The sequence below is a fragment of the Mrakia frigida genome (assembly GCF_051309035.1).
Source record: "Mrakia frigida strain ATCC 22029 unplaced genomic scaffold BDY24scaffold_60, whole genome shotgun sequence".
Taxonomy (NCBI): Eukaryota; Fungi; Basidiomycota; class Tremellomycetes; order Cystofilobasidiales; family Mrakiaceae; genus Mrakia; species Mrakia frigida.
Window position 1 is genome coordinate 17,075 of NW_027481221.1, and position 25,758 is coordinate 42,832.

At 53.7% G+C, this 25,758-nt stretch overlaps 5 protein-coding genes and 7 non-coding genes across 12 annotated transcripts; 7 read left to right on the forward strand and 5 right to left on the reverse strand.

Moving 5' to 3' along the window:
* The first annotated feature begins 193 nt into the window (after nucleotides 1–193).
* TRM732 (tRNA methylation protein TRM732) lies at nucleotides 194–5,708 on the forward strand. The gene is made up of 16 exons (XM_076636829.1): nucleotides 194–350; nucleotides 430–1,536; nucleotides 1,636–1,642; nucleotides 1,733–1,906; nucleotides 1,986–2,269; nucleotides 2,346–2,542; nucleotides 2,603–2,717; nucleotides 2,798–3,076; nucleotides 3,191–3,437; nucleotides 3,528–3,713; nucleotides 3,791–3,882; nucleotides 3,970–3,977; nucleotides 4,050–4,225; nucleotides 4,305–4,439; nucleotides 4,525–5,453; nucleotides 5,537–5,708. The coding sequence occupies exons 1-16, from the start codon at nucleotides 259–261 to the stop codon at nucleotides 5,562–5,564; spliced, it is 4,056 nt and encodes a 1,351-aa protein (XP_076492081.1). The 5' UTR covers nucleotides 194–258; the 3' UTR covers nucleotides 5,565–5,708.
* A 1,712-nt stretch (nucleotides 5,709–7,420) lies between these two features.
* On the forward strand, nucleotides 7,421–7,516 carry BDY24DRAFT_t113. Its single transcript has one exon. It is a non-coding gene; the product is annotated as a tRNA-Asp (tRNA).
* Nucleotides 7,517–8,439: 923 nt separating this feature from the next.
* BDY24DRAFT_372810 (uncharacterized protein) lies at nucleotides 8,440–9,171 on the reverse strand (the record flags this gene model as incomplete). Its single annotated transcript, XM_076638222.1, has 4 exons — nucleotides 8,440–8,594; nucleotides 8,699–8,755; nucleotides 8,843–8,900; nucleotides 8,995–9,171. The coding sequence occupies 4 exons, from the start codon at nucleotides 9,169–9,171 to the stop codon at nucleotides 8,440–8,442; spliced, it is 447 nt and encodes a 148-aa protein (XP_076492082.1).
* An 800-nt stretch (nucleotides 9,172–9,971) lies between these two features.
* Nucleotides 9,972–10,056, forward strand: BDY24DRAFT_t114. Its single transcript has one exon. It is a non-coding gene; the product is annotated as a tRNA-Arg (tRNA).
* Nucleotides 10,057–10,221: 165 nt separating this feature from the next.
* Nucleotides 10,222–10,308, forward strand: BDY24DRAFT_t115. The gene has a single exon. It is a non-coding gene; the product is annotated as a tRNA-Val (tRNA).
* A 436-nt stretch (nucleotides 10,309–10,744) lies between these two features.
* Nucleotides 10,745–10,828, reverse strand: BDY24DRAFT_t119. Its single transcript has one exon. It is a non-coding gene; the product is annotated as a tRNA-Glu (tRNA).
* A 1,218-nt stretch (nucleotides 10,829–12,046) lies between these two features.
* On the reverse strand, nucleotides 12,047–13,044 carry BDY24DRAFT_372811 (uncharacterized protein; the record flags this gene model as incomplete). The annotated part of the gene is made up of 4 exons (XM_076638223.1): nucleotides 12,047–12,148; nucleotides 12,422–12,464; nucleotides 12,644–12,712; nucleotides 12,929–13,044. The coding sequence occupies 4 exons, from the start codon at nucleotides 13,042–13,044 to the stop codon at nucleotides 12,047–12,049; spliced, it is 330 nt and encodes a 109-aa protein (XP_076492083.1).
* Nucleotides 13,045–19,912: 6,868 nt separating this feature from the next.
* BDY24DRAFT_372812 (uncharacterized protein) lies at nucleotides 19,913–20,503 on the forward strand (the record flags this gene model as incomplete). The annotated part of the gene is made up of 2 exons (XM_076638224.1): nucleotides 19,913–19,986; nucleotides 20,224–20,503. 2 exons carry the CDS (start codon nucleotides 19,913–19,915, stop codon nucleotides 20,501–20,503), a joined length of 354 nt encoding a protein of 117 aa, XP_076492084.1.
* Nucleotides 20,504–20,857: 354 nt separating this feature from the next.
* On the reverse strand, nucleotides 20,858–20,944 carry BDY24DRAFT_t118. The gene has a single exon. It is a non-coding gene; the product is annotated as a tRNA-Val (tRNA).
* Nucleotides 20,945–21,213: 269 nt separating this feature from the next.
* On the reverse strand, nucleotides 21,214–21,297 carry BDY24DRAFT_t117. The gene has a single exon. It is a non-coding gene; the product is annotated as a tRNA-Arg (tRNA).
* Nucleotides 21,298–23,706: 2,409 nt separating this feature from the next.
* Nucleotides 23,707–23,798, forward strand: BDY24DRAFT_t116. The gene has a single exon. It is a non-coding gene; the product is annotated as a tRNA-Ser (tRNA).
* Nucleotides 23,799–24,151: 353 nt separating this feature from the next.
* On the forward strand, nucleotides 24,152–24,483 carry BDY24DRAFT_405012 (uncharacterized protein; the record flags this gene model as incomplete). Its single annotated transcript, XM_076642580.1, has 2 exons — nucleotides 24,152–24,379; nucleotides 24,420–24,483. Coding segments are annotated over exons 1-2 (276 nt in total), but the record flags the coding sequence as incomplete, so codon positions are not given.
* Nucleotides 24,484–25,758: the final 1,275 nt, after the last annotated feature.

Here is a 25,758-nt window from a genome sequence, read left to right on the forward strand (position 1 = left end):
ATGCGGCTCGTCGAGAGAGGTCGGGAGGAGAGCAATTGATGCAGGCTCACTCTGAAGAGGTAGACCGAGAATTACGCTCCCTACATCCAAAGCACGCTTAAAAACTCGAAAAGGGGCGCTTGGTGGAAGGATAGGGAAGGGCCAGAGAGGGCGAGCCTTCAGTTTTCGTGAGCTCGAGTCCTCCCTTCCTTCCCCCTCTTCCTCTCAACCCTCAGCCCGTCGCTTTCTTTGGAAGCTACATCTCCCTCTCTTTCTCTTATGGGCAAACCTGTCCAGTCCGAACTCACCAAGCTCAGGATCACCGTTGCGAAGGGAGCCGAGAGCGAGCTTCTGGAAGGAAACCTAGAATCGTGAGCTCGACCTTCTCCTTCTCCTTCCCTCCTCTCGTTCCCTCCCTTGAGACTGATGTAGACGTGGTTTCTTCAACAGTTCCATTCTCTCTACCTCCCTCTCCACCTCGCTCGCACCGATCGGTCCCTCTTCCCACCTCTCGTCGGAGCATCTCCAACTCTTGACGGCCGTCCTCAAACGGCTCGCTTCCTTCCTTCGACCATCCACCTCCCCTTCCTCGGAATCTTCTACATCTTGCCTCACTTCCAAGGCCGTAGCCCTTTCCGAGTCCATCTTGATCGCTGAAAAGCAACTGGAGATCGGCCAGCTCCTCTCGACAGCCTTGGACTCGTCCCATCGAGGGCTGAGCTCGGATGGTTCGACCGCCTTGGACGCCTTCGTATCCCTCGCAGGAGCTCTTCAGACCATCCCTACAGAAGCAGCAGCAGCTTCCGACAGACAGCAGGATGCTCCTATCCTCGCACCGTTGGCTCTTCAAGCTCTCTCCTCTGCCCTCCTCACGAAACCACCTCTCCTGCTCCTCTCCTCCCTCCTCCCGACCCTCCCAACCTCCTTCCTCCAAAGCCACGCTCCCAACCTCCTTCAGCAACTCCTCCAGCAGTCTACCGAGAGACATCTCGCTCAACCAAGAGGGAAACTACTCGCCGTACTCGTCGGACATCACCTCGACGCTCCTCCTTCCTCCTCACTTTCAACCTCCTCCGACCTCCAAACCTCCCTCCTCCGAGCTCTCCTCATCGACGACCCCATCCTTCGACTCAACATCAACCAGTCCGCTCTTCGTCCCTTGGCAGAGAAGCATCCTAGGTTCATCGCCGACCTCGTCAACCGGCTCGTCGTGGCAGGAGGAGGAGGACGAGGAGGACGAGAGGGAGAGGAGGAGGAGGAGTTCGCCCGGCACGAGAAGAGGGAGGAGGCATGGTTGAGCTTGGTTACGCTGGGGAATGCGATCTCGCTGTGCGAGGATATTGCCCCCGCTGGGAAGGAGAAGGAGGGAGGAGGAGAGAAGATTGCGTTGCCGTTGGACGCCGTACTGGGATGTCTCTCTCATCCTTCCTCGGCCGTCAAGCTGGGAGCGTTCTCGCTCGTGACGGACAAGCCTGCTATCAATTCGCCGCTGTCGGAGGGAGAGGTGGTGGTGGTCAAGAAGTTTTTAGAGGCTGCGATTAATACGGGGGAGAGCGAGTGAGTTTCCATTCTCACCTTGGTCGAGACGCGTCGACTTCGAGGGACGTTCGTTCGCACGCTGACGATCCCCTTCTCCCCCTTGCCTTTGCCCACCAGCTTTCGAGTAAGTAGTTTTTTTTTTTTTTGTAAAGGTCAAGTCTCCTAGCTCGGAAGGATGAGAGCTGATCTTGTGTCCTCCTCCCTTCTTGCTCAGCACTCCGTCGTCGGTCGAGTCGGGAAACTCGTCGTTCGAATCAAGGCGTCGACGTTCGCTTCCAACCGAGACCTCGCCAAGCTTCGAGCTCTGGCAGATCCTAAGACTCCAGCCGAGCTGGTCCTCATCGCTGGTTTCGGAAAGACGCTCGGTACTTCCCTGGAGTTGCTCGTCGTACGTTCCTTTCTGGCTCCCTTCGTCGCGTCCTTCGTTTGCTGATGTCTCTCTATCTTTCTTTCTCTCCCGCACTCAGTGGCTCACCACCTTCCTCACCTCCCAAATCCGACCTGCGGCTTCCCACTCTCGAATTATCCTCTCTCTTCGACTCCTCCAGGGCCTCTTCGCCTCGGACCTCTTCTCTGACATCAGCAGCAGTTCTTCCACCGCCGACGCTCCTTCGCAAGGAAGCAAGACTCAACGAGCCCTCCCTCAGACGTTCCCCTTCCAACTAGTCTACTTCACTCCTCCACGAGTTCGATCGTTCGTCGGATGCCTTCTCTCTACGTATGCTGAGGTCCGGATCTTGGCCATCGAGCTGTGAGTTCTCCCCCGTCCGCTCGCTTTTCTCTTTCCCTTCCGTCTCTGACGCTTCCTTCGACCTTCGCTTCCACAGGCTTGAGCAAGGACCTTCCTCTCTCCCGGGACTCGACACAGCAGAGAAGATCGAATCGCTCGACAAGGAGGCGAGAGGATCGTATCTCAGCAACCCGAGAGGATCACAGGGTCATGCTGGGGCTTTGGCTCTGAGGTTGGTGTTCGGGCTGAGGTTTGGGTTGGGTAGAGGCAAGGAGGTCGATCTTGGTGGTCAAGGTGAGTCGAGTCTTCTTCGGCCTCGAATAAGAGAACACACCGCTGACCTCCCTCCTCCAGCTGCCTTCGTGAACGTCCTACTCGACGATATCGATTTCCGTCTCCAACTCTCGAAGACCAATGTCATTCTCGCTTCATCTTCTCATCCTGTTCACGGACTTCTCCAAGCTTTGCAGTTCGTCGCCTCGCCTCCTCTCCCTCCTTTCCCTCCGTCCCCCCTGACTCTCCTCTCTTGCTCTGTTCCATCGTTTTCAGAGAGATCCTCGCCCTCCTCGATCCACCTTCTTTCCCCGAGGTCTTCCATCGAACTCTCCGAACGGTCGCTCTCACCTGGGAGTGCACTCGAGACGTCCTTTCCTCGACGGCAGCGAGCACGGCAGGAGCAGACGACGAGGTCGTTCCGGATCACGAGATTGCAAGGGCTATCGCGAAGGCTGGCGAGTCGAAGGAGGAAGAATCCTCGAGTGGAGGGGAGTCTGGACCAGTTTATCAAATCATCCTCTCATGGGCTTGGAGAGCAGTGAAGGAGAGCAGGTTCGTCTCTGGTTTCGTTTCAACGACGCGTCTCGTCTCTCTCCTTCTCGCCGTCACGCCTCTTGGTTTCTCCGTGGCTGACTTGGTCCTCTCTCTTCCTGGCTTGATTTTCAGTGCACTTCTCTCGGCCATCTTCGTTCGACCTCTCCAGGACTCCTTCAAGAACAAGACTTCGTCGATCTGGACGTCCTCCCATCTTCAAGAAGGAGGTCAACTCTTCATCGCTCTTCTCTCGGAGATCCGTCATCCTGGAGCCTTCCTTCACATCTACCCGGAGTACTCCAAGCTCGTCGAGGCCATCGTTCGGAACACCATTGAGAAGGAGGAGTCGTTCAGGAGGTTGCCGGAGGAGTGGTTGAAGGTGAGCTCCCCTCGTCGCGTCGTCTTTCCTCCTTTCCCTCGACTTCAGTGATTGACCTTTTTTTTTTTTCGGCATACTCCCTGTCATCAGCTTCATCTCAAAGCTCTGAACGTCGAGCATCACACCGCTGGTCGTCGGTCTGCGGGACTTCCCTTCGGAACCCTCGCTGTCCTCCTCGGTCAACCCAAGCTCGTCCCTTCTGCTCTCGAGGCTCTTCTCAAGCTATCTACGTCGGAGTCTTCGGAGGTCGTAGTTACAGCTATGAACGCCCTCAAAGTTCGTCTCAACTTCTTCTATCGCTCAGTCCTTTCGTCTCTTGCTTCTCGAGCTGACCGTTCCTTTTTCGTTCTCAGGTCGTCATGTCGGAATCGAAACTGTCAAGCTTCGTCTCGCCCTTCTTCGAACAAGCCGTCATCACTTCTTTGGAATCTCTTTCGTCTCCGGAGTGAGTGCACTCTTCAAGCTCTCTTCTCAAAGTCGCGTCTCTTTTCGTCGAGAGCTGACCCAATCTCTCTCTTCTCTCTCACCTCAGCTGGGCTGGTGAACGACCGTTCCTCTTCCTCTCCTTCCTCAAGCTGTTGAAGCTGACTGAACTCTTGCTCTGTCTTCCAGTACGAAACGTCGGGCTTCTCCTCATGGGTGCTCTCGTACGGAAGGCTTTCGACGCAAAGAGTCAAGCTTCGGAATCGATCCTCTCCCGAGACTCCCTCTCTGCCTGGTCCAGGAAATACCCTCGGTTGCTGCCTCTGTTCCTACGAGAGCTTCGATCGCTGGAGTTGGAAGACAAGGTGAGTAGCTTTGCCCCGAGACCAGATTAACGGAGAGCGAGATCGAGACTGACCAATTCTTCTTCCTTCCTCTTCTCAGCTCAAGCGATCCGAGGGCTCAGTCTTTGCCATCCTTCAAGTCCTTCGAAACCTTCAGGCCTCGGACCCTCCGTCGGAAGAACAGACCGCCTTTGTCGCCGTCTTGGAGAGACTCTCAGCGAGCCGACAACTGGACGTGAGTTCGGTTCCCTTCCGGAGATCCCTCGATTTCTCGTCACTGACCTGGCCCTCCTCTTTCTTTCTGTCTTCCTTCTTTCCAGGTTCGAGAAGCAGCCGCTCATGCTCTTCCAGCCGTCATCTCTCGGTCCTCGTTGAGATCCTACCTCCCTCAAGCCATCGCCAAAGCTCGCTCGTCGAAGACCCAGAACGAACTTCACGGTCGACTCCTCCAGCTCCTCGTCCTCGTCCAAAACGTCGCTCGACCCTTCGACCCCGTCGAGGAACACCAGGACTTCGTTCACGCTCTCATCGAGTCCATCCCATCTCTCCTTCTCGAGAACCGATGCCCACCAACTCGAGGACTCTTCGTCCAACTCGTCGGAGCCGTTAAGATCGCGTCGGGGGAGAACTTCAAGGGGAGGACCTTCGTCGAGGTGGATCGATTCTGTCAGGACCGGATCGAGTCTCGTCAGCCCTCATCAGGAACGGCAGCTCCGGTGGGAGATGATCTCCTCAAGCTTGCTTGTGCGAGATACGTTCTGGACGACCCTACGACGGATCGGTTCGAGGCTCTTCTCAGGAAGACGGGCGAGGTCGCCGAGATTGCTCTTCTCCAGCTCGACGATCAGGACGAACCCCTTCCTCCCCCGCTCGCCAACCTCATCTCTCCCATCGCCTTCGCTAAGTCAGCCAGCCAGAGGTGTCGACAGCCAGCGTTGAGGCTCCTCTCGACGTTGTCATTCTGCTCGTCCCTCGAAGGAGACGCGTCGACGAGGTGGGACGGGTTGATGGAAGAGTTTGTTCCCTCAACATGTCAGCCATTCAAGGAGGCTTTGCTTCCTGTTCTTGGGAGCCTCGCTCAGGTGGGTCTTCTTTGCTCTCTCCGTCAGCATCTCATTGAGAGACGCAAAACCCGACTGATGGCTTCTTTCTTCTTCTTCCTCCCTCTCAGGGTTCCGATTCGGAGACTACGTCCACTCGACTTGCAAGGATGCTTGAGATCGTCGAAACTTCGTCCGAGGAGACAGAGGTAAGTTCCGGGTTCGCCCTTTTTCGTAAGAACCAGCATCCAACTAACGAACCTCGACCTTTCTTTGTTTGTTTCCTCTTCAGTCCGAAGACATGCGATTCGCCGCCTTGACCTCCCTCTCCAACTTCACCCCCACCCTCTTCTCAACCTCCGTTCCTCTCCACGCCTACACTCTTCGAATTCGAGGCCACCGACTTGTCCTTCGGCTTCTCCAGGACGACGAGTACGGAGTTCGTCTTCTCGCCGCAACCCTCGTCGGACGCGTCCTTGGAATCCGAAACGACGGTCTGGATCAGGAGGTCGCTCTTCAGAAGTGGTGGGATCACATCTCGGAGCAGGGTAGAGGTCAGGCGAGGTGGAAGGAGGAGCTCTGGAGGATGATTGAAGGAGGAATGTCAGATGGTTCGTTCTCTTTTCGCTCTCGTTTCCCCGTGAGGCGACAACGACTGACCTCCTTCCTTCTCTTTTCTCCTCCAGCTCTCGACCTCGACGCCCTTCGAGCCACCTCAGTCCTCTTTGCTACTGAAGCTCCCAACACCTTCCGAGAACCGGAACTCGACATCAGAGCGGCTGCGAGCAGTCTTGGAGAGGAAGTTGGAGGAGGCGGAGGAGGGGAGAACGACGACGAAAAGATCACCACTCTCCGTTCTGCTGTATCTGAGTTCAGCGGAGCTTTGAGGGGGGAAGGAGATCTTTGGCTGGATCCCGCTTCGGCGGTGCTTCACCTCAGATCTCTGCAGGTTCGGTTGGTGTTGGACGCGTTGAGGAAGGGGAGGAAGGGAGAGGGAGAGGAGGTTCTGGAGTTGGAAAAGCTGGTAGAGACGTGCAAGCTAGATGTCTAGACTGTTTATATTTTACGTTTTTGATCGTAACAGCTTCTGGTTTGAGGAAGATGGAAGGAAGCGAGAGTGGTGTGTTCGTTCTGGAGTTGACGTGTCGGGCAGGGGCTCCTTCCAGTTCCCTCAGAGCAAAGACTCTCCTGAGTTGAAGGTTTGTCACTCAAGCGAAGACAGAAGGAACGCACGAACTGATCATTCCGTTAGCTAAACTGCTTTCAGTCATCTTGGACGACGAGCTGTCGTGCGAAAAGAAAAGGCGACGCGGCGAGGTTTTTGAGGTCTCGTCCGACTGGTAGAAGTGATACTCTCCTTTTGAGACTGCTTCCCACCTTAACAGTGATCTTGAAGTGTCGAAAAATCCAAACTTCGCTGAATGAGAAGCCGTGGGTTGATTGCAGGAGTGGATCGAGTGTGAAGCTTGAGCGTCGCATGGAAGCTTTTGAGCCTGCCTCTGCTAGATCCGCAATTGATTATCTTGTGAGGTTCACTCAGACCGCAAAGGAACTGACTCGAGCAGAGGAAAAGACGCAGCAATGCCTTTCACAAGCAGCGACGGGTCGAAGTTTCGTGTTGCACTTTCCCGCCCTCGTCGAGCGCTAGTTGAGGATTCGCACGAAACAAAAGTGAGCAATGCGTTATCGGCTCCTTTGATCATTTGAAGGCTCGGGTACAGACCTTAGGTTGGGCGACGGTCGGGCGAGTTGGACGCGTCCGTTCGCCGAGCTTCTTTCTCGTGTCTTTGCCCACATGTACTGTTATCCATCTTATCTCAGACTGATATTTTGAAACATCTTAGTAGGGTTGCGGAAGAGCTATTCCAGCGGCACTTTGCAAAGACTCAGCAGCTTTGATAGATTCCCTTGCTCAACGACGCGTCGGCCCGAGTCCTGTTTCTCTCTCTCTCTCTCGGTTTCTTTCAGATTCTTCGTACCGGTAATAACATCGCACTTGGTGTAGCTCAGTATATCTCCCCCGTTCGTTCAGTGGGGCGGGCGTAAAGCCCTGAGAGGGCAAGACGACGCGTCCGAAAGTCGATCGACACCGCGCGTCACGAAGTTGATCCGTTTCCCACGATCATCTCGATTTTCTTTCCTTTCTATCCTCAAAACGCGGCCGATAGTCATCCAGTTCTGGCTAGTATATTGGTTAGTATGCAAGCTTGTCATTCAGTTGGCGACAGCACACGATTCGCTTGAGAGCAGGGTTCGATTCCCTGGCCGGAAGTTTTTTTTCTTTGCCGTTCCACTCTTCGCCCCCCATACCCATCGTTCGTTCTCTAGAAGTCCTTCCGTTGCGAGAGCAGAGAAAGAAAGAGGAGTTGTTGTTCTTCTTGCTGAGCTCTCTTCTCTAGCTCCCCCCTTCACACCTCTAACCTTCCCTCCCTCCTTCCCTTCTTCCCTCGCTTCCTTCCTCCCTCCCTCGTTCGCACACCCCCCTCCCTCGTCGAATAGCTACTCCAAAGTCCCGCCGGTATCCTCCTTCGAAACACCCGAGCTTGCATCTACGGCAACAACACGTCCAAGTTCTTCAACCTCAGCTCTCCCTCTCTCCATCAGTACATACTTCCACGCTGGGATCGTTCCGAAGCCCTGCGAGCCTACAAAGGACGCTTAGGACGGACGCTTTGCTGATGTGGGCGGATGGTATGGGGAGGGGTTTGGGCATGCTGTCTGCCGGAGGAGGACGGACAGGAAAGGGAAGGGAGAGGTGAGGAGGGAAGGGAGGTGTGAGAGGAGATGAGATCAGGTGGCCGGTGCTTCAGTTCCGTATCTAAATAGCAACGTATATATTTTGTTCGTCTACACTTTCAGTTTGGCAGCTTGGACCTGAGAGACCTTCAAAAGAGAGGAAGGCGGGAGAGGAGATTAACCGAGCGACGCGACGAATCTCAGTGTTCGAGCTTTCCTCTGTTGAATTTCAAGTTTGTGGTATTCCGAATATCACAAAGAGTGAGAGAGGAATGCAGGAAAGGATGGGATAAAAAAGAAAGACCATGAGATTGAACACAAGTGCAAAATTGAAAACACTCGAAACCGACTCAGACGAACTGTCGCTGCTGCTCCTCCTCTTTCACCCCTCCTCCTTCTCATCCGTCTTCTCCTGTCCCGCTCGAGTTCCATATCCAGTTGAAGAGCCGGCGACCGCGTTTACTGGCGAAGGAGGAGGGGCAGGGAACATGGTGGGGAAGGTGTTGTGAATCCACTGAGCCATATCTCGAGTCCAGGCCACTTCCTGAGATTCCGCGGGGGTTGAGTCTGACTCCCAGGGGACGGAAGGGTTGGCGGCGAAGGCGGAGACTTTTCTGAAGAGGGCGAAAATCCGAGGGGGGAGAGGGAAGGAAGAAAGGGAAGAGGAAAAAGGGGTCAGTGAAGCGAAGAGGAAGGAGAAACAGAAAAGCGAGCTCACTTGAGCATCTCCAAGTCATTCTGGAGCTTGGCGATGAGAGCTTGATTGGGGGAAGGACTGTTGAGGACACGAAGCATCAGGAAACGGGGAGCGAATGTCGGAACGGAAGGAGAGATGAACGAGGAAACCGACGACGCGACTCACTTCTTCGGCGTGAAAAGATCCCTAAAGAACTCTTCCGTTCAGCAGAGTGTTTGTAATACTAGAGAAGGAGTTTAAGAAAGGTGGGAGAGAGTCAGATGGGGCCTGAAGGAGGCGAAAATCGGTCAGACTCACCGTCAAACGGTCAAAGACACCTGAATTTGCCTCCAGGTTTCGGAGGTCTTCGACCTGGGAAAAAGCCAGATTTGGATGGAGATCATGAGCTTGAAAAAAGCGGGTTGTTCTGGGGAGTTTTTTGGGAGGAGGAGGAGGGGGAGAAGGAGGGGTGGGGGGAGGGGGGGGGGAGCGGCGGCGGCGATGTTGCTGGACATGGTAGATGTTTGGTGAAGGGTAGGATGAAGAGAGAGGAGGGTGGTCGTGTGAGGGAAGAAGGAGAGCTGAAAAATTCGTCTCTTTTATAGTGGGGAAAAGGGGGGAACGACTCCGCTATCGAAAAGGTAAAACGGTCGCCAGAACGTCGCTTGTAGAGTCGGAAAACGGCCAGCTAGGCCGAAACCGAGCAGCTGTATGGAGATGCGTCCCATCTCTTATCTCGCGCTCCAATCGTGACTATCGAATGAGTGGTTAGGGAGGAACGAGTGAAAGAGTTGTGAAATCAGCCCTCAAAGGACCCTCTTTGCGCCTCTTCTGCTCCGTTGTTGACGGTTGCAGCTGAGTCTACACGTGTACTTTCTCACTGTTGTGTGGAGCGAGAACAACAACAACACAGGGACGCGACGAGAGGGTCCTCGATGAGGAGGTCGCATCTAAAGCGGGCGAGGCGGACGAGCATGCTCTTCTCGCTCCTCTTCTCTCTCCTCTTGAACCCTTCGATAGGACGCGACTCTCGGCTTGCAGCTCATTTAAGTTGAATGAGCTGCCAGATCTGCTTTCAACGTTCCGACCTTGAGGAGGAGCTCTCAAGTTCACTTGCTTTGGGCTTGAGGAAAGAGGAAGGCGTGACGAAGCTGACAAGCTCTCTCTCAACTCAACGCCAAACCTTTGCTCTCAACGCGAGACTCAACGTCAATCGTCAATTTTAAGAGCCTACTGCCGAATGTCCAGGCGGGGCCTGGCGGGGCCGAAAGACTTGGTCTCCAATTTGTTAGATTTTATTTAAAAGAAAAGGCAGGCTCTAGTGGGCTAGTGGTAAAGCTATCAGGCGCCGAGAAACATCCAACCCCTGGGGATCATCGGTTCAACCCCGATCTGGAGCTCCTTCTCTTTTGGTTGGCCTCCCTGTCTATAGGGGTTGGAGAGAGAAGGCAAGAGAGGAGTAAGGAGGGGGAGAGAAAGGGGGAAGGAGCTCGGGAAAAGAGTGGCTTCTTGTTGGTCACGATTTGTACAGGCAAAAAGGAACGCCGTCCATCAAAAAGTGACAAGCTCAGATCGTCTATCGGTTAGGACGTAAGCTTAACATCATTCAAGGTTGTTCGCTTGCAAGCTGGGTTCGATTCCCAGTCCGAGTATCTTTTGCTGCTCACTTCTCTGACGGACGACCTTCCATGCCTCCTCCTCTTCTTTCTTCTCCCATTTCTTTTCAGTTTCCGCTCTCTCTTTTTGCCGCTCTCGCTCTGGTTGACGTTCCCTCCGCGCCTCTGCCTTCTTCTCCTTTCCTTCAACTTCCCTTCCCTCTGTCCTCCTTAGAGGAGCACCTACTCAATGCTCTGCTACTTTTGGCGCTCACCCCAAAATCACATCCCTCCCTCTACCTTCAGGCAACCTTTCTTTCTGCCTCTGTCTCTTGCTCTTTGCCTATCTGTCTCACCCCGCACTTCTCCGGGAGAAGTTCATTCCTCTCGTTCGCATCTCGTCCCTCCCCTCCCCTTCCCTCCTTTGCCGCCCCACCTCGCCCAAAAGGAAACCCAAGTAAGTGAGTGACAAACAAAAAAAAAGAAAAAGGTATTCCCTGTCGGGGAGTCGAACCCCGCTCCTTCGCGTTCACGTTTAACTGAGAGGCGAACATCTTAGCCGATGGACAAACAAGGACTTGATGACAGTAGACGGCAACAAGAGGATATGTCAAAAGGCTCAAAGAAGATGGTCAAGAGGGGAGGTTGGAGGGCTGAGGGAGGCGCAAGAAGAGGACAGGAGGAGAAGCGACAGGGGACGGAGCGGGTGCAGGTAGAGACAGAGGCTCCCTGAGCTGTTCGGGGACTCGGGACTCTCGCGAAAGCAAGGCACTCTGAGGGTGGTACTAGGATGAGGGACGGAGGGAGAAGAGAGCAAGAGGAGGGAGGAAGCGAGAGGAGCGACTTCGTAGTAGGAGAGAGGGAGACAAACGAGTTCAGACCTGTGAAGTCGAACTAGTTAGGGTTCGCATTCGTGACAAGCAAGAGGAGAGACGGAACAGGAAGAAAGGCGAAGGAAGAGAAGAAAAAATCAGGGAAGCCAAGACCAGGTGTTTGCTTTGGGAGACAACGATCTGGTTTCTGGGAGATGCATTGAGTTGGACGAAGAGGAATGGATAGGAGAGAAGCGAGAGAGAGAGAGAGAGAGAGAGAGGCAACTCTTTGTAGGAGAAAGCCGAAACTGGAGCTGAGAAGGCGCGAAGATGCTTGATCGAGTGCGAGACCGAGAAGGGAATTCGAGAACAATGGAAAAATGCGTCGACATTGAAAGGTTGAGGTCGCGATGAGTCGAGATCTCTGAGGGCGAGCGGCTACAGTAGTCGTGAAAGAACGAAGGCTTTCCCGGAAGGAGGAGCGCAAGAGGAATGCTGGAGAGAGAAAAGCTCGACCAGCTCGGGGCGAGGAGTCGAAATGGAAGAAAAGAAATAGGAGGGGACGGGAACAAGAAAAAGAGGGGACCAGGCAGAAAGAATGACGGCGGACGGACAGGGGAACAAAGGGAAAGAACCTGGACACGCGCTTCTTTCGAAACGACCTTCCGAAGCAAGACTCGATGTCTAGAGGACGCTGCGTCCTCCGTCCTGCGCTTCACAAACTCTCCTGGGTCATTTTCCACAGCGACGCTGCCTTCCCTTCAGGGAAGCGAAATCAGGACCCTCCAGCGGAAGGCTACGCCCCCAACGACGTTCTCTCACTCTCACTCTCTCTCTCTCTCTCTCTCTCTCTCTCTCTCTCTCGCTTCTTTCTGTCTCTGTCTCTCTCTGTTTCTCTCAAGGAATCTGGCCGTCTTGTTCGTCCCGCGAAGCCTACCTGCTCGTTTCAACCCACTAGAAACAATGGGCTGCTAAGTGAGTATTTAGACGGAGAAATCTGAAGAGAGAAGGGCAAGAGAGTAGTCTCGAGCCGAGGCCCTCGTGACTTTTATCCCAAAGTCGCGTCGGCGATGCGAGGGAATGCGCTGCAGACGACTTAGGGAACGGGACAAAAGTAAGCAGTCTGCCGCAGAGGTGCGATGGAGACTGCGTCGAACCGATAGAGGGTCTTTCTCCCGAGGTCGTCGACGAAGTCTGTGCACGGTTATGCTCTCGCTTCGGATGCTGAGCTCGCTTGGCCCAAGTCATCACGAAAGAGGGGCAGAAAGGTCGATCGGGGACGGTCGGTTCGACGAGGTAGCGGGAACGGGACAATCGAACGAGAGGAAGCGAGACTCGAAGGTCCAGCGGAAGCTCACGGCGAGATTGAGAGATAGACACAGTTTGGAAAAAAGAGAGACACTGTTTTAAAGAAAGAGAAAAAGAGGAAGCAGAAAAAGCGAGACAAACAAATGGCGAACAAAGCGAGCCAGCATGAAGCTAGCGTTCTTCCTTCTTCCTTCCCCTCAGAGCCCACCTGAGGAAAGAGCTCCGAGAAGGAATCGTTCTACGCTCTGACGCATGACGGCGGTAGGACTGACTCTGTCGAACAAACTGGTGCAGAGGCAGGAAACAAGGACGTGGGAAACAAAATACAGAGAGGGTGAAGCCTGAAAGGAGGCAGGGCGCAGAGAAAAAGCGAGGGAGACCCGTCGATGGACAGTGAGCGTCGATGGAAATCGAGAGCACGGTCGATCGAGCCTTACAGAAGAGGAGAGGAGAGAGAGGACGGTCCGAGAGAGAAGGGGAAAGGAAGACTTCAGGGCAGAAGAAGACGAAACGGAGGTGATAGAGCGGTGCGCACCCGGGGAGAAGAAAGCACGCACGGAGGGGCAGAGGCGAGCGAGCGAGCGGCAGGTTGAAGAGAAAAAGCGCGAAGGAGAAAGAGGGCAGGGAAGAGCAAGGAGAGCCTTGTTGAAGAGAGAAATAGAGCGAGGGACATGAGCAGAGAAGGGCAAGAAGGAGACTCTAAGGGAGCCTTCCTGCCCTCGCTTGAGAAACCTCCTCCTTTCATTTATCTTTCGCCCGTCCTTTCGTTCGTTCGTTCTTTGCTTTGGCCTGGCTGGCCCGCTCTCTTTTGGAGAGCACCGGTTCCCCTGACCCACCTGCATCTACGTGGGAGGCATACGATTGCGCACGTCAAAGGTCGGAGGAAGAGGCTGAGTAGTAGCAATGACTCACTGCAGCCGATGGAGCTTATAGTCGGGTATCAAAGCGAACGCTGGACGATTCAAGACAACTAACTGCTCCTTCTCGTGGGCTCAAACCGGGTTCTGCAATAAGCAACGCGGCCGGGTACGATTCTCCCTTTGAAACCTTCTCCTTCGCCCTCTCTCTCCCTCTTGCTTTAATGACCAACGAGACGAAGCTTGAGAGCGCTGTCCAGAATCCCCGTGTCGAGAAATGAAAAGAAGAGCAGAGTATACAGAGGGATAAGAAGGAGAAAGAGAGAGGGGATGACGGAACAGCCTTGGGAAAGCAAACCCAAAAAGGAAGAGTCGTAAGGACTAGTCTCTCTCTCAACCAAGGACACGATCCCGAACCGGAAATCGCAACGCTCGAAGTAGGGTCGAGCCAGCTCCACTGAGACGAGACCCGACTGCCCGCATGCGTTTTTTTTTTGTCTCAGCCGAGTCCACCAGACACGAAGTCGCGAGTATTCATGCGCGTAGAATTACGAGGACCTCACTCACCGGCCTTCACCGTGAGAGAGCGGCGAGAGCCAAAACCTCTTTCTCTTTTCGTCTCTCCATAAGGAAGCAAAAGACTTGGAGTGTGCGCCGGCCTTCCTTTGCGTACCGAAAAGTTTAAATCTTGTGAGCAAAAAAACATCTTCATGGCTCTGGAAACGATGAGGTTGTCTTCCTCCTTGCTTCTCAAAGGGACTCCGACGGCCCTTTCGAAACACAGAGAAAAAAGAGGTCCAGGAGCAAGGACCTATCTATGCGCTGCGCTCCTTTCACTTCCTCTTAGGGCAGCCCTATCTCTCTTCAGGTTCTCAGTCCAACTTCTTCCCTTCAGATCTTTCCCAGCCACAGGTTGTCCCTCTTCCTTCTTCTTCCTGCTCTCAGACCTCTCTCCCCTCAGGCCCCCGCTGCACCTCGCAGGGAGGTTGTCCAGCGACCCTGCTAATGCGCGGTCGATGGATCTATCGACGCAGTCGCTGGACCTTAAACAGAAGAAAAGTGAGCTCGAAGACGAGGTCAGCAAAGATCAGCGTCGTCGGGAAAGCGCCAGAGCTGAAGGGAAGCCTTGAGAATCTTGAGGAGGAAGAAGCTGGAGAGCAGTAGAGTGGAGTCGAGAGAGGTGGTGTATCTTGAGACTGAGATGGTCGATGCGAAGTGACGAAGGTCGAAGAGAAGTTGAAGTGTTGAAGTCGAGATCCGGAGCTGAGATCGCAGAGAAGGGGCACAGAAGAGAGCTAGAGCAACCAAGTACAGCGAGAAGACGTATCAGCTTCTGGGATGCTGAATGGCAAGAAGAAGAAAGATGGGATGCGTCGAACGAAGCAGAAGAAGAGAAAGACGGAAGAGGGAGAAGGAAGAGGGAGAGAGGAGGTCGTTGAGCTCACCGGTTTGCCACGTGAGTTTCCTCGAGATACGAAAATATAATCTAGTGCGAAGAGCACACCATTCAAAGGAGGAGAGTCTGAACATCTCATCTACAGCTTCGAAAAGAAAAGAGCCCGGCGGAGGGTCGAGATAAAGAAGGGAGATGGGAGAAAAGGGAGAGAAGGAGGAACGGACGGGACGAACCGAATGCAACCTGGATATAGAGAGAAAACGAGCACAGAGTTAGTTTGATGAATGTCTGGTCGGAGCTGATGATATAGAGTTATACCAGTAGGGTCAAACATATTCAAACAGAAGGACAGAGAAGGATGAGGTTGTGTGAGCGTTGAGAGAGGGTAGGGAAAAACAATCTCCAAGCTCAAGAAGTCAAGTCCTCCCAAACGTCGATCTTCTTCCTTCTTTTCTCATGGTGAGTCAAATTTGACCTCTCTTCAGATCTCGCTGAGGACTGTCTCTGACTACTCTTGGACATCCCCGCACAGTCTTCTTCTGACTATCGCTCCGCTTCTTTCAAATCGAGACGGACCTCCTTGACCTCCTCCTCCTCCTTGTAGCCTCCTACTCCACCTAGGCTCGTAACCAGCCACTCCTTGTCTGCGACTGTGGAGCGGCGGCTGGGATCCAAGAACCGACAAAGCCTCGTGTGAAAGCCCTCGAAAATCGATCCGCCGTTTGGGTCGGGAAGTGCGATTTTTTTCTTACGAGCCTGTAGAAGACCATTCAAATCATTGTTGGCCGAAAAGGCTAGACGTTTAGAGCAAATATGAAGGACTTTAGCAAGGGAAAGGCTGCGATCTCCTGTCGACTTTCAACTTCAACGCGCTCTACCATCTGCTAAGCAAGTGCTCTGGTCTCGAAATTTTGCTGAGATTACTTCGGGTATGACTTGGGCACCCTGGATATCTCAAATTTTGCGCTTCGGATATGTACTGCTACAAAGACGAGAAGCAACCCTTACGTTGAGCTCAACTCTACGAGATCGACAAGAAACTCAAAAATTCGAGCTCGAGCTTGTAGGGGCATGTACTAGTCTTTGCTTGTGACGCGTAGAGAGGACCTGATGTTCTATAGAGCCGGGGAGGAAAGGAACGACGCGCCATTTGGTGTGTTTTGACCTCGAAACGAGCCTCGTACCCGTAGTATCTATTTCTGAGCTCCCAAACTCAGTCGGTACACGCCTCTAGCAGTCTTTAAAAGTACTGTAAAGCTTTACGCTCACCAAATCTTCTTGAAGGCTGGCAGAGAGCTGCTGACCGTCTGGGCTGAGCTGAGCTGACCCTCGCCAGGACCGTTTTCTTTCTGTAGCTCGCTCAGAAATCCCTTTCAGAGCCTTTCCTTTTGGGAAACTAATATTCAAGTATGTAAGCATACACTCTGCGATTTTAAAGAAAATCGAAGGCCTAAACGGCACATCGATTTTCGAGGACTTTCAGTTGGGTTCGCTCACGGTTCTTGGATCCCAGCCGCTCCACACGTCGCAGAGGTTTGGAAGGCTGGGTACGAGCCTATACTCCACCGACAGCCTCGTCACCATCATCAAGCTCTCCCTCCTGCCTCTCGACCTTTTTGAATGCATCCAAGGCTTCCTGATCCATCCGATCCAGCTCGTCCGTTTCTCAACTTGGTTCGTCCTCCCAGCTCGTTTGTTTCTCGACTTGGTCCGTCCTCAAGGAGAAGGAGGAGGAGGTCGAAGAGGTGAAAGGAGGAGGGAGGAAAGTGGGAAGGAGCTCTCGAGGAAGGAAGGGGAGGTGCAGAAGCATGCCGACTAGCCGTAGTTCTTGGGATCCACTGTCCGTGAGGATTTTGATCGTCTCAACACCTGGGGCAGGCACAAAGTTGCAGCTGAGTTGGGAGGTCGACGTAGAGTTTGAACGAGTCCGACCTCCAGCGACCGAGGATCTTGATGTCGGATTCGGAAAGACCAGCCGCGACGGCGCTGGTCGCTGCTCCTCTCCTCCAGCTGTGACCTGAGAACCTCGACGCGTCGAATCCGGCGAGGGTGAGGAGGCGAGCTGCTGTTGTGAGGGAGGCCGCTCGAGTGAGGTGGGTTCCGTCTTGTTGTTGGAAGAGGGGGGCGTTGAGTGGAAGTGGGTGCCGAAGGAAGAGTTCCTTGAGGGCTGCGACGGGACAGGTCGTTCGACCTGGAGCTGAGTTGAGACGGAGGGTGATTCCTTGTCGAAAGACGTCGGTCTTCGACGCTGGGAGGACGACCTCGACGTGGGTAGCGTCCTCGAACGATGGGAAGAACCTAACGCTGCCTCGGGAGAGGTGAACGTTGACGTTGAAGGTTTTCTTGTCGGTGGTGAACTCTGAGGTTCAAAGGAATCCAGCGAAGGCGACGGCCATCCAGGCTCTCGTGATGACGTCGTCGGCCTCGACGAAGGTGAGCATCTGCTGGAGGAGGTCGAGGCGAAGGGGGAGACGTTCCTTGGTTCCTCGCTGGCCGTGGTAGCGACCAATTCCTCGAATGAGCTTCTGAAGAGTGACGTTGTCGCACAAATCCGTTGTCAGGGAATGACCCTTGCTCCTTCCCTTCCCCTTACTAGCTCTCTACCTCTTCCCTATACTTACCTTTCACTATATTTACTCTTCTCTCTTTCTCTCGTGTTCTCTCAGGCGTTCCTTAAGAAGCTGAGCCCGGTCGCTCGACGCGTCGCGTCTCTCTCTCAACTTGACCGAGCCTTGCTCGGCCTCCTTTCTCGGCCTCCTTTCTCTACCTCCACTTCTCTCTCTTCCTTCTAGCTCGTTCTATAGCTTTCTACACGTTTCTAGTTACTGGTCACTGCCCGAGCTCTGGGTTTCGATGCCCGAGCCTGAACCCTCTCGTTTCCTATAAAAGGAGGCCTTCTGCCTCCTCTCCCTTGACCTCTATCTTGACACACCTTTGGATTCACACTTCCCTCTCTTCTCGCAAGCACCTGATAGTCCCACGAACCATCTGCTGATCCCTCTTGAACTCTCGAGACCTCTCTCTACGCTCAATCCTCACATCCGTCGGGAATCCTCCCTCGACGTGGAGTGATTTGAGGTGGACGAGGTACTGTTTGATGGTGGACTTCTGGACTCTGGAGGCAAGGGAGGCGACCCACTCCAAGACGGCGGAGCGAGGAGCGGGGAGGAGGGATCCGTCGGGGTTGAAGACTGCTCGACGACGTGCGAGGTTGAGGTACGATCGTTGGCCGACTCCGTAGGTTTTCCTTGAAGAACCTGCGAGGGAGTGGTAGAGGTAGAAGTTGACGAGGTTGGAGAGGTGGGGGCGCTCGGTGAACCATTCGTTGGGGGGGACGGGGATGAACTCTGGGGCAGGGAGGAGGGGGAGAGGGAGCAAAAACGAGGGAGATCGAGACGGGAGACTCCGTTCTTGTCCGTAGGAATCCACTCGAGTTCAAACGAGAAGTCCTCCTCCGCTGCAATCATGGTGATGGTCCGAAGGAGATCCATGGCGTTTGGTGACCGAATGGTGCCGGCTCGGAGAGCGAAGACGACGGCTTGGTTGTCGACGTGAAACAGGACGCGACGGCGTCGCCACCTCGAACCCCAGCAGCCGATGGCATGCCGAACTGCCAACATCTCTTTGAACTGGATGTCCTTCTCGAGATGCTGGGGGGGGGGAGAGGGAGAGAAAACCATTCTCGATCCCAGCTTCCTCCGATCCCTTTCGTCCCGCTCGCGTCTGTGAAGACCTCGACGAGCTCTCCTCCTCGATCCTTGACGAGTTGGATTCCATTCCAGGCGAGCGAGTGCTCGAGCCACCAGCGGAGGTCCTTCTTGGCTGCTAGAGGGATCCGCCGAACGACGAAGGAGGTGGGGAAGGTGGTGGAGAAGTTGATGAGGCGACGAAGGAAGGAGCGGGAGTAGGGGATGACCTGCAAGCAGAAATGAAGGTAACCAAGGAGACTCTGTAGCTCGAGGAGCGTACACGTGTCCCTTAGCGACCAAAACTGCAACTCAGCTCGAAGAGCGAGGAGTTTATCTCGAGGAAGGCGGGCCTCCATCGAGAGTGAGTCGAGCTCGAGACCGAGGAACTCGATCGTCGTAACTGGACCCACGGTCTTCCTCTCCTGAAAGGAGAGGCTGAGGTCAAAGCCGAGGGCTTGAACCCAATCCAACGACGCTGAAACGAGCGAAGGATCCGTTCCCGAGGGAAGGTGAGGAGGAAGTCGTCGAGGTAGTGTTGGACAAGGGAGGGGATGTGACGAGCGACGATCCAGTGAAGAGCCTCGGTGAGGAGGTTGAAGATGTAGGGAGCGGACGAGAGACCGAAGGAGAGGGTGACCTCGTGCCAGAGTGAACCTTCCCAAGCGAAGCCTAGGAGCGAGCAGTCTTGACAGCGAACAGGGACCTGCTTGTAGGCTTCGGCGAGATCCAGCTTTGCGAACAGCAAGCCCTTTCCTGAGAGGCGTAGGTTTTCGACTGCGAGTTCGAAGCGTTCATATGATATTGAGACCTCCGACCTACACACCGAGTGGCTGTTGGCGCCTCGAGGCGCCTTGAATGAAATCTGAGGTGAACAAGGCGACGACGCCTTGGGAGGGACCACGAGGTGCCTTCTTTGGTCGCCTTTTTGACGCCTTGTTCGCCTTGGGAGAGGAGAGTTTTGCCTGCTGTCAATCTATGAGAGCTCGCCCTTACCGACCCTCTGGCGCAAGAAAATGTGCCTTAAAAGTCGCCGAAAAAGCTTTTGTTACAGATGCGAGCTCTTGAAAAGTCTCTCTCCCTGTTCGATGAGTCTGATAGCCGAAAAAGAGCAAAAGGGACGAGAGATGCGTCTTGACGACGGGCCTCTTCCAACTTCGGATCTCAGAGCGAAGCTCACGCGTCGACCTGCTTCCCCCAACAACCACCTCCCTCTTTCCTTTCCTTCTTTGATGTCTCGACTCAAAGCAGATGCCGCTTTCTTCCTCGTATCTTCCAACTCAGCCAGCTGCACAATCTGCACCAAATCTACAAAATTCACTCGACAGCACGACCTTGACCGTCACGTCGCAGGGAAAAGTCATCAAGACAAGCTCAAGGTCGCCCTCGACATCGCCTCCCACAACACCTCCTCAGCTGCAGAGTCTTCTTCCTCCCCTTCTTCTCCTTCACACTCATGGAGAAAGGAAAGCGAGAGGCGTCAACTGGATTCGACTCGAGCTCAAGAGCCCGCCAACGACCACCACCTCCCCTCCTCCCCAAGACCTCTCAGTAGTGTCTCCCCTCTCTTTCCTCGACATCATCCGCCCTCGACTTTGTCGCATGTCCACATCACCGCTAGCAAGCACCCTATTTGGTCGCAAAGCTTTCGAACAGGCGAAGGAGAAGTTGAAAGTGTGAGCTCGATGCATCGCCGATGGAAAGGCGAAGCAAGGGCTGATTGGAGCATCGGTTCTGGTGGCAAACTGTCAGGCATCAGGAGGAGGACGAGATGGAGTTTACGCAGTATATCGAATCTGTTGGGGAAGCGAGCAGTGAGTGTTGTAACACGCGATGGAAGGGGAAAGGAAGGTGAGCTCGTCGAGCTGACCTCCTTCTCTCGACCTCCCTTCTTCTCTCTTGCCTCTCCACAGATATCGGACGTCCTTCACCATCGCTTACCTTGACTTGTGCGTATCTCTGCTATGTGAAATATCGCGATGGATATACTGTGGGCTGAGAGGAAGCCCGCTATTCAAGGGAGCTTGGAAGGAGGAAGAAGGAGGAGGGATCGTCCCCTCCCTCTCCTCGACCTTGGAGGCCAGAGCCATGACCGTAGCCTTGAGGTCCCTGATTGTATCCTCCATCAACTGCGTAGGCGGGGTGGTGGTGGGTAGCATGTTGGGCGTTGTCGTAACGGTGGAAGGAGTCTGAAGTCCTGAGGTTCTTGAGCGAGTTGAAGAAGCCAGTTTCAAAGGAGGGATTCGACCTGAGAGGAAGAAAAAGAGAGCGAGGCTCAGGAAAGGAAGGATGAAGCGAGGCTTGATGGATGAGAGAAGGAAGGAAGGACGAAAAGGGGAGGAGGGGAGAAAAAACTGGGAGCGGCCGCAGGCAAACGAAGAGTAAGGGACCCGTCTCTAATAGAACCCACGACTCAATACTTTAGTCTAACTAATTTCAAGACCCTCCGTGCGAGGTGCCCGATGCTGTCTTTCCGCTTCGCCGCAAAAAGGGAGGAAGGAGACATGGGAAGGAAAGACGTCCGTCAGAGAAGTGAGCAGCAAAAGATACTCGGACTGGGAATCGAACCCAGCTTGCAAGCGAACAACCTTGAATGATGTTAAGCTTACGTCCTAACCGATAGACGATCTGAGCTTGTCACTTTTTGATGGACGGCGTTCCTTTTTGCCTGTACAAATCGTGACCAACAAGAAGCCACTCTTTTCCCGAGCTCCTTCCCCCTTTCTCTCCCCCTCCTTACTCCTCTCTTGCCTTCTCTCTCCAACCCCTATAGACAGGGAGGCCAACCAAAAGAGAAGGAGCTCCAGATCGGGATGCAAGGACAACCCGCCAGCCGCAACCAGGGGACAGCTGGCACAAGGCTCCTTCTCAGGAGAGAGAGGGCCAAAAAGGATGTGACCGTTAGAGCATGGCCGGGATCGAACCGACGATTGCTTGATAGCGATGGTGATCGAAGTCAAGAGTCAAAACCACTAGACCGCACGCCCGTCCAATGAATTTGATGATGCAGTTTTGTGGTTTAGGGTACATGTAAGGACCGCACCCCTCTTCCCTCCCTCCCAAAAAGAAGGACTTCCCTCTCAAGCCACTTTTAGTGCGTTCAGTCCTTGAAACATTAGTAAGGGCAAGGGGTGGAGCAAGGGTCATTCCCTGACAGGATCACCGCAAATTGAGAGACGGATGTGGGGACGACTCGGGTTGGGTCTCGTTGGGGGTGTTGATGGGCTCCTGCTCGAGCGGAGAGTGGGTTGAACTAAGAGAGGAGTTCCTTAAGTTCGAGGGTGGGGTGGGGGAGGAAGGTGAGGCAAGAGAGGCGTTGGGGAGGAAAGGAGAGGTGTCGAGAGAGGACGAGGACAATGTTTTCCTTCTTCTTCTTGATTCCTACTAGGCTGAGACGAGAGAAACTTCTTCTTGATAACTTCCCACAACGACGATCCTTGGTTCTGAGAGTGAGAAGACGAGAAAGACGAGAATTCAAGAAGGGAAGCTGAGAAAACGAGACGGTGGCACTGAAGTCTGAACAAAAGGCATCAGATCAAACGAGGCGAAAGCGAGCACTATTTAAGCAAAAGCTATGTGTTACATCCGTTACACCTATAGTGACCAACCAAGAAGAGGAAACAACACGAGGTAAGCGGCTGAGCCCAGAGCCAAAAGAAAAAGGTCCCTGATAAAGTTGAGACGCGCCCGTCCTCCTCTAATTCTTCACGCGAAAGAACTACTTAACTAACCTACACGCCTTTCAAACTCTATTGAGCCAAACCAAAAACCCAAGCAAGAAAAAAAAAAAAAAAAAAAACGATTCTGATTCCGGAACTAAACTAACGAGTCTTGAGCATCGACTCGAGAAGAGAGTCGCGTCAAGAAATGATTTGAGAACTAGTTGATAAAACCCAAGAGAGATCAGAACTAAACTACTAGATGAGACTATTTACTTACCTGAGCAACGTCCGTGCTTGAGAAACCTACTACGGAGCAAGAAGTCCAGAACCGAGATCCAAGAAGGAGAGGCGAGAGGTGACGCGTCGAGACGAGAGACGGGGATGGATGAGTGTACACGGCGGAGCAAAGATTCGGGGTAGGAGTGGAGTGATGGCTACAAGGTAGGAGAAATCTACGAGGAGGAAAGGAAAAAGTTTGTCAATAACGAGGCTAACCATCTCACGTCGCTACACCGCTAGCTCTTCATCATCGTACTGCTCCTCCTCCTGCTTGGCCGTTTTGGGAGGTCATGTCCTCCTTGCTTCTCCAACTCCCGCAATGGCGTTGAGCACTCCAGTGCAGAAGGGGAATGTTGCATCTACCATGGGCTGAGTTCCAATGAGATCAAAGTCGGAGACTGCTTTGGACATGAGGGAGGAGGTTGGGAGTTGAAGTTAGGGAAGCATGATCCCGTCACAAGCCTTGTTGCAAAGTGAACATGGTTGTCAAAACCAGGAAAGAAGGAGGCGAGGAGCTGGGTTCCCTCCTCTTTCCCCCAGCGGCTGACCTTGGCCTTGAAGTCCCCAGGAGCGGTAAATGAGGTGAAGTTGGTGAGGAATAGGAACAGAGGGATGCTTAGGGAGTGGAAAAAGGCAACGATCTGGTCGAACCCGAGGGAGGTGAGGACCTTGGAAGGAAGCGAGCGGGGGAGTTTTGGTCAAGGTGGAGGGCTTGGAAGGAGAGGATTGAAGAGAGGTCGGCAGGAGAGAGGAGAGGAAGGATTTGGGAGCGACCATGAGGGCAAGTTTGAGTTCGAGGGGTTTGGGAGAAGAAGAGGAGGGGAGGAGAGGAAGGGGGAGGATGTTGAAGGGAGGGGTTCTGTGCGATTGATCCTGATCAAACCAGCAGAGCAAGGGAGTTGGAAGTCAGAGCCGAGTGAGTCCAGAAGCTCACATCGATGAATATTGAAGAAAAAAAATGAGGACTGACCATGGGAACGAGCTGGTGGTTGGGAGGTCAACCAGGAAAGGGCAAAGCTCGTGTACCGAGAGATTTCAGGCAGCAAAGCTGCTGGGCTGAAGGTCAGAAGCTTGCCTTCAGCCTTTCTGCCTGAGCGAGGGCCCTCTCTCGAATATCTGAAGTGGCAGAGGCCATCTTTAGCTATCAACGAAGGCACGGGAAAGAAAATAATACAGCTTTTTGATAGTTTTGGTGGCAAGAGAGCACAAGAGAGGGAGAGAAGAAGGAGAGGAGATGCCCCCCCACTGCGGAAGTGAGGGGTTTTGGAATCAGACTGTTCATACCTCACAGACTCAAACAGAAGTTTGTCGCCTTGGTTAGGAGCAGTCTGAGAGATGAGGCTATCTACCTCCCCTGTCTGACGAACCCTTTTCCTACCTACTGAAGGAACCTCAAGGTTGTTTTTCTGCCCTTCAAGCCTGAAAGGATGATTTGTCAGCAAGGGTATCCTTTTGGCTGCAGTAATCAAGTGGTCTACGATGATTGATTTGAATGAAGCACCATCAATTCCTCTCTGAGGGCGCAGGTTCAAATCCTGCCTGTAGCTTGGCTTTTTGTCCCACACCGTTTTTTGAAAGCAGTTCTTCCTCTCCAGCACTAGCCCTCCTCAAATAATTGTTTTGCTCGAAAAGTCGTCTCGTTTTTGTGTGGGGAAAGAGCGTTTTGCTCCCTCTGAGACACGCGTCGGTGTTGTCTCAGAGCAAAAACAAAAAACCAACGCCCGATCCACATCTCTCTTCTCCGACGGATTTCTCGAGTTTTTTTTTTTTTTCTTTCTCGGGCTCAAAGCCCTTGGACGATCGATCTTCTCTTCGTTTGATATACAAGAGCGCGGAACGCAGAGATCTGCCAGCGAGTAAACACAAGCTGCCAAACAACCTCCTCACCTCCCTCTCTTGCCCTCTCTTCTCCTCGAATGTTGAATCTCCTCGAAGCACTCTCCCAAGTCCAGCTCGGAATCGGAGTCTTTCTCCTGATGCTTGGCTTCTCACGAGCTCTAGGGCGCGCTGGGGACGAAGAAGAGCCGGAAGACGACGCGGACGATGAAACCAACAACATCTTCTGCCTCGCCTCGCTCGAGCTCCTTCACGCTGCTACCGAGGAACTGCAAAACCAGCACGACAAGAAGTACAACAAGCGTCGTGGGAAGTACAATCAGTTCGAGAAGATCACAAAAATTTACAGATCAGGTTGAGGGGGAAAAGTTTGAGACGATACAGGAGCACTTCCAGGTGAGCTCGACGCTCCTTCCTCCCAACTCCCATCAGCTCCTCATCACTTTCTCCACCGTCTTCCCCCTCTTCTCCTCCCCCAGAGTTGACCCTCACATCTTCGAATCCCTCTGCCACCTTCTTCGAGACCATCCGAAATTCAAACGCAAAACTGGACCCGACGGAAAGTTCCTCCCGTTTCGTCCTCCAGCCAGCATCGAGAAACAGCTTTCCGTCTTCCTCATCTTCGCCGCCGCCCACACCCATCTCGATACCTCGGAAACAGCTGCTACCGGAGAAGGATCGACTTACAACTATGTCAACAACGTTGTCGGAGCACTGCTCTCCCTCAAGGAGCAGCACATTAGGATGCCTGTCACGTTGGAGGAGAGGAAGAAGGTCTCGGACGGATTTGGATGGCCTGGAGCGTTGGGAGCGATTGATGGGGTTCTGTTTCCGCTGAAGGAGCAGCCTGGGGAGGATGGTATTTACTACTACTGCAGGAAGAAGTTTTACGGAGTGAGTTTGAGTCCTCCTCTCGTCTTTTGATGGTGTTCCTTCCGCTCCTCCCTTCCTCCTCCCTCCCCTTCTTTGTCTGACCTCTCCTTGTCTTCCCCCCACTCTCGACGCTTCCTCTTTCTCCCAGTTGAATCTTCAGGCGATCGTTGATGCAGCGGGACGTTTCCTGAGCTTGGAAGGAGGGTGGACGGCTGCTGTGACGGACGTCACCGTGTTGAAGAGCTCGCACATCTGGAAGACCCGACAGCTGTACTTTCGACCTGGAGAGTACCTCATAGCAGACAAGGGTGAGTTGCGAGCTTTTTCCCTCCTCTTAATTAAGGTCGGAAGTCGATGTTTACTTCGCGCGTGGATGCCTCGGTGTCGTAGGGACTTTGCAGAAGGGCTTGGGAAGCAGGAGCAGTGGAGGGAGGGAGGCGAGCTCGAGGCGCTGATCTCCCATCTTTCTTCCCTTGGCTCCTACATCTTGTTTGGGATCTAGGTGCGTCCATTATTCTCTCTCCTTTCTAGCGGTGGGATCCAACTAGAGTGTCTCGTGGGCGAGGCGGAAGGACGAAGGGAGAGGGAGGAAGAGAGGGAATGAGAAATTGGAGGCGACCTTCGCTGACCTCCTCCTCTGCTTTCTTTGCCCTCTATCAGGCTACCCCATCACCCCTTACACCATTCGAACATACGGACTGACGGACAAGGGAACCGGAGCTGCTCAGATCGCTCAACGGAGAGCGTTCGAAGTTCTTCACGCGTCAACTCGGATCCCCGTCGAACACGCATTCGGTC

What these genes read in the sequence shown, in the direction of transcription:
- TRM732 (XM_076636829.1), top strand. Translation starts at nt 259, where the DNA reads ATGGGCAAACCTGTCCAGTCCGAACTCACCAAGCTCAGGATCACCGTT. An exon ending in CAGCTATGAACGCCCTCAAA is followed by an intron (nt 3,714 to 3,790) that starts GTTCGTCTCAAC and finishes TTTCGTTCTCAG; the next exon opens with GTCGTCATGTCGGAATCGAA. An exon ending in CGCTGGAGTTGGAAGACAAG is followed by an intron (nt 4,226 to 4,304) that starts GTGAGTAGCTTT and finishes TCCTCTTCTCAG; the next exon opens with CTCAAGCGATCCGAGGGCTC.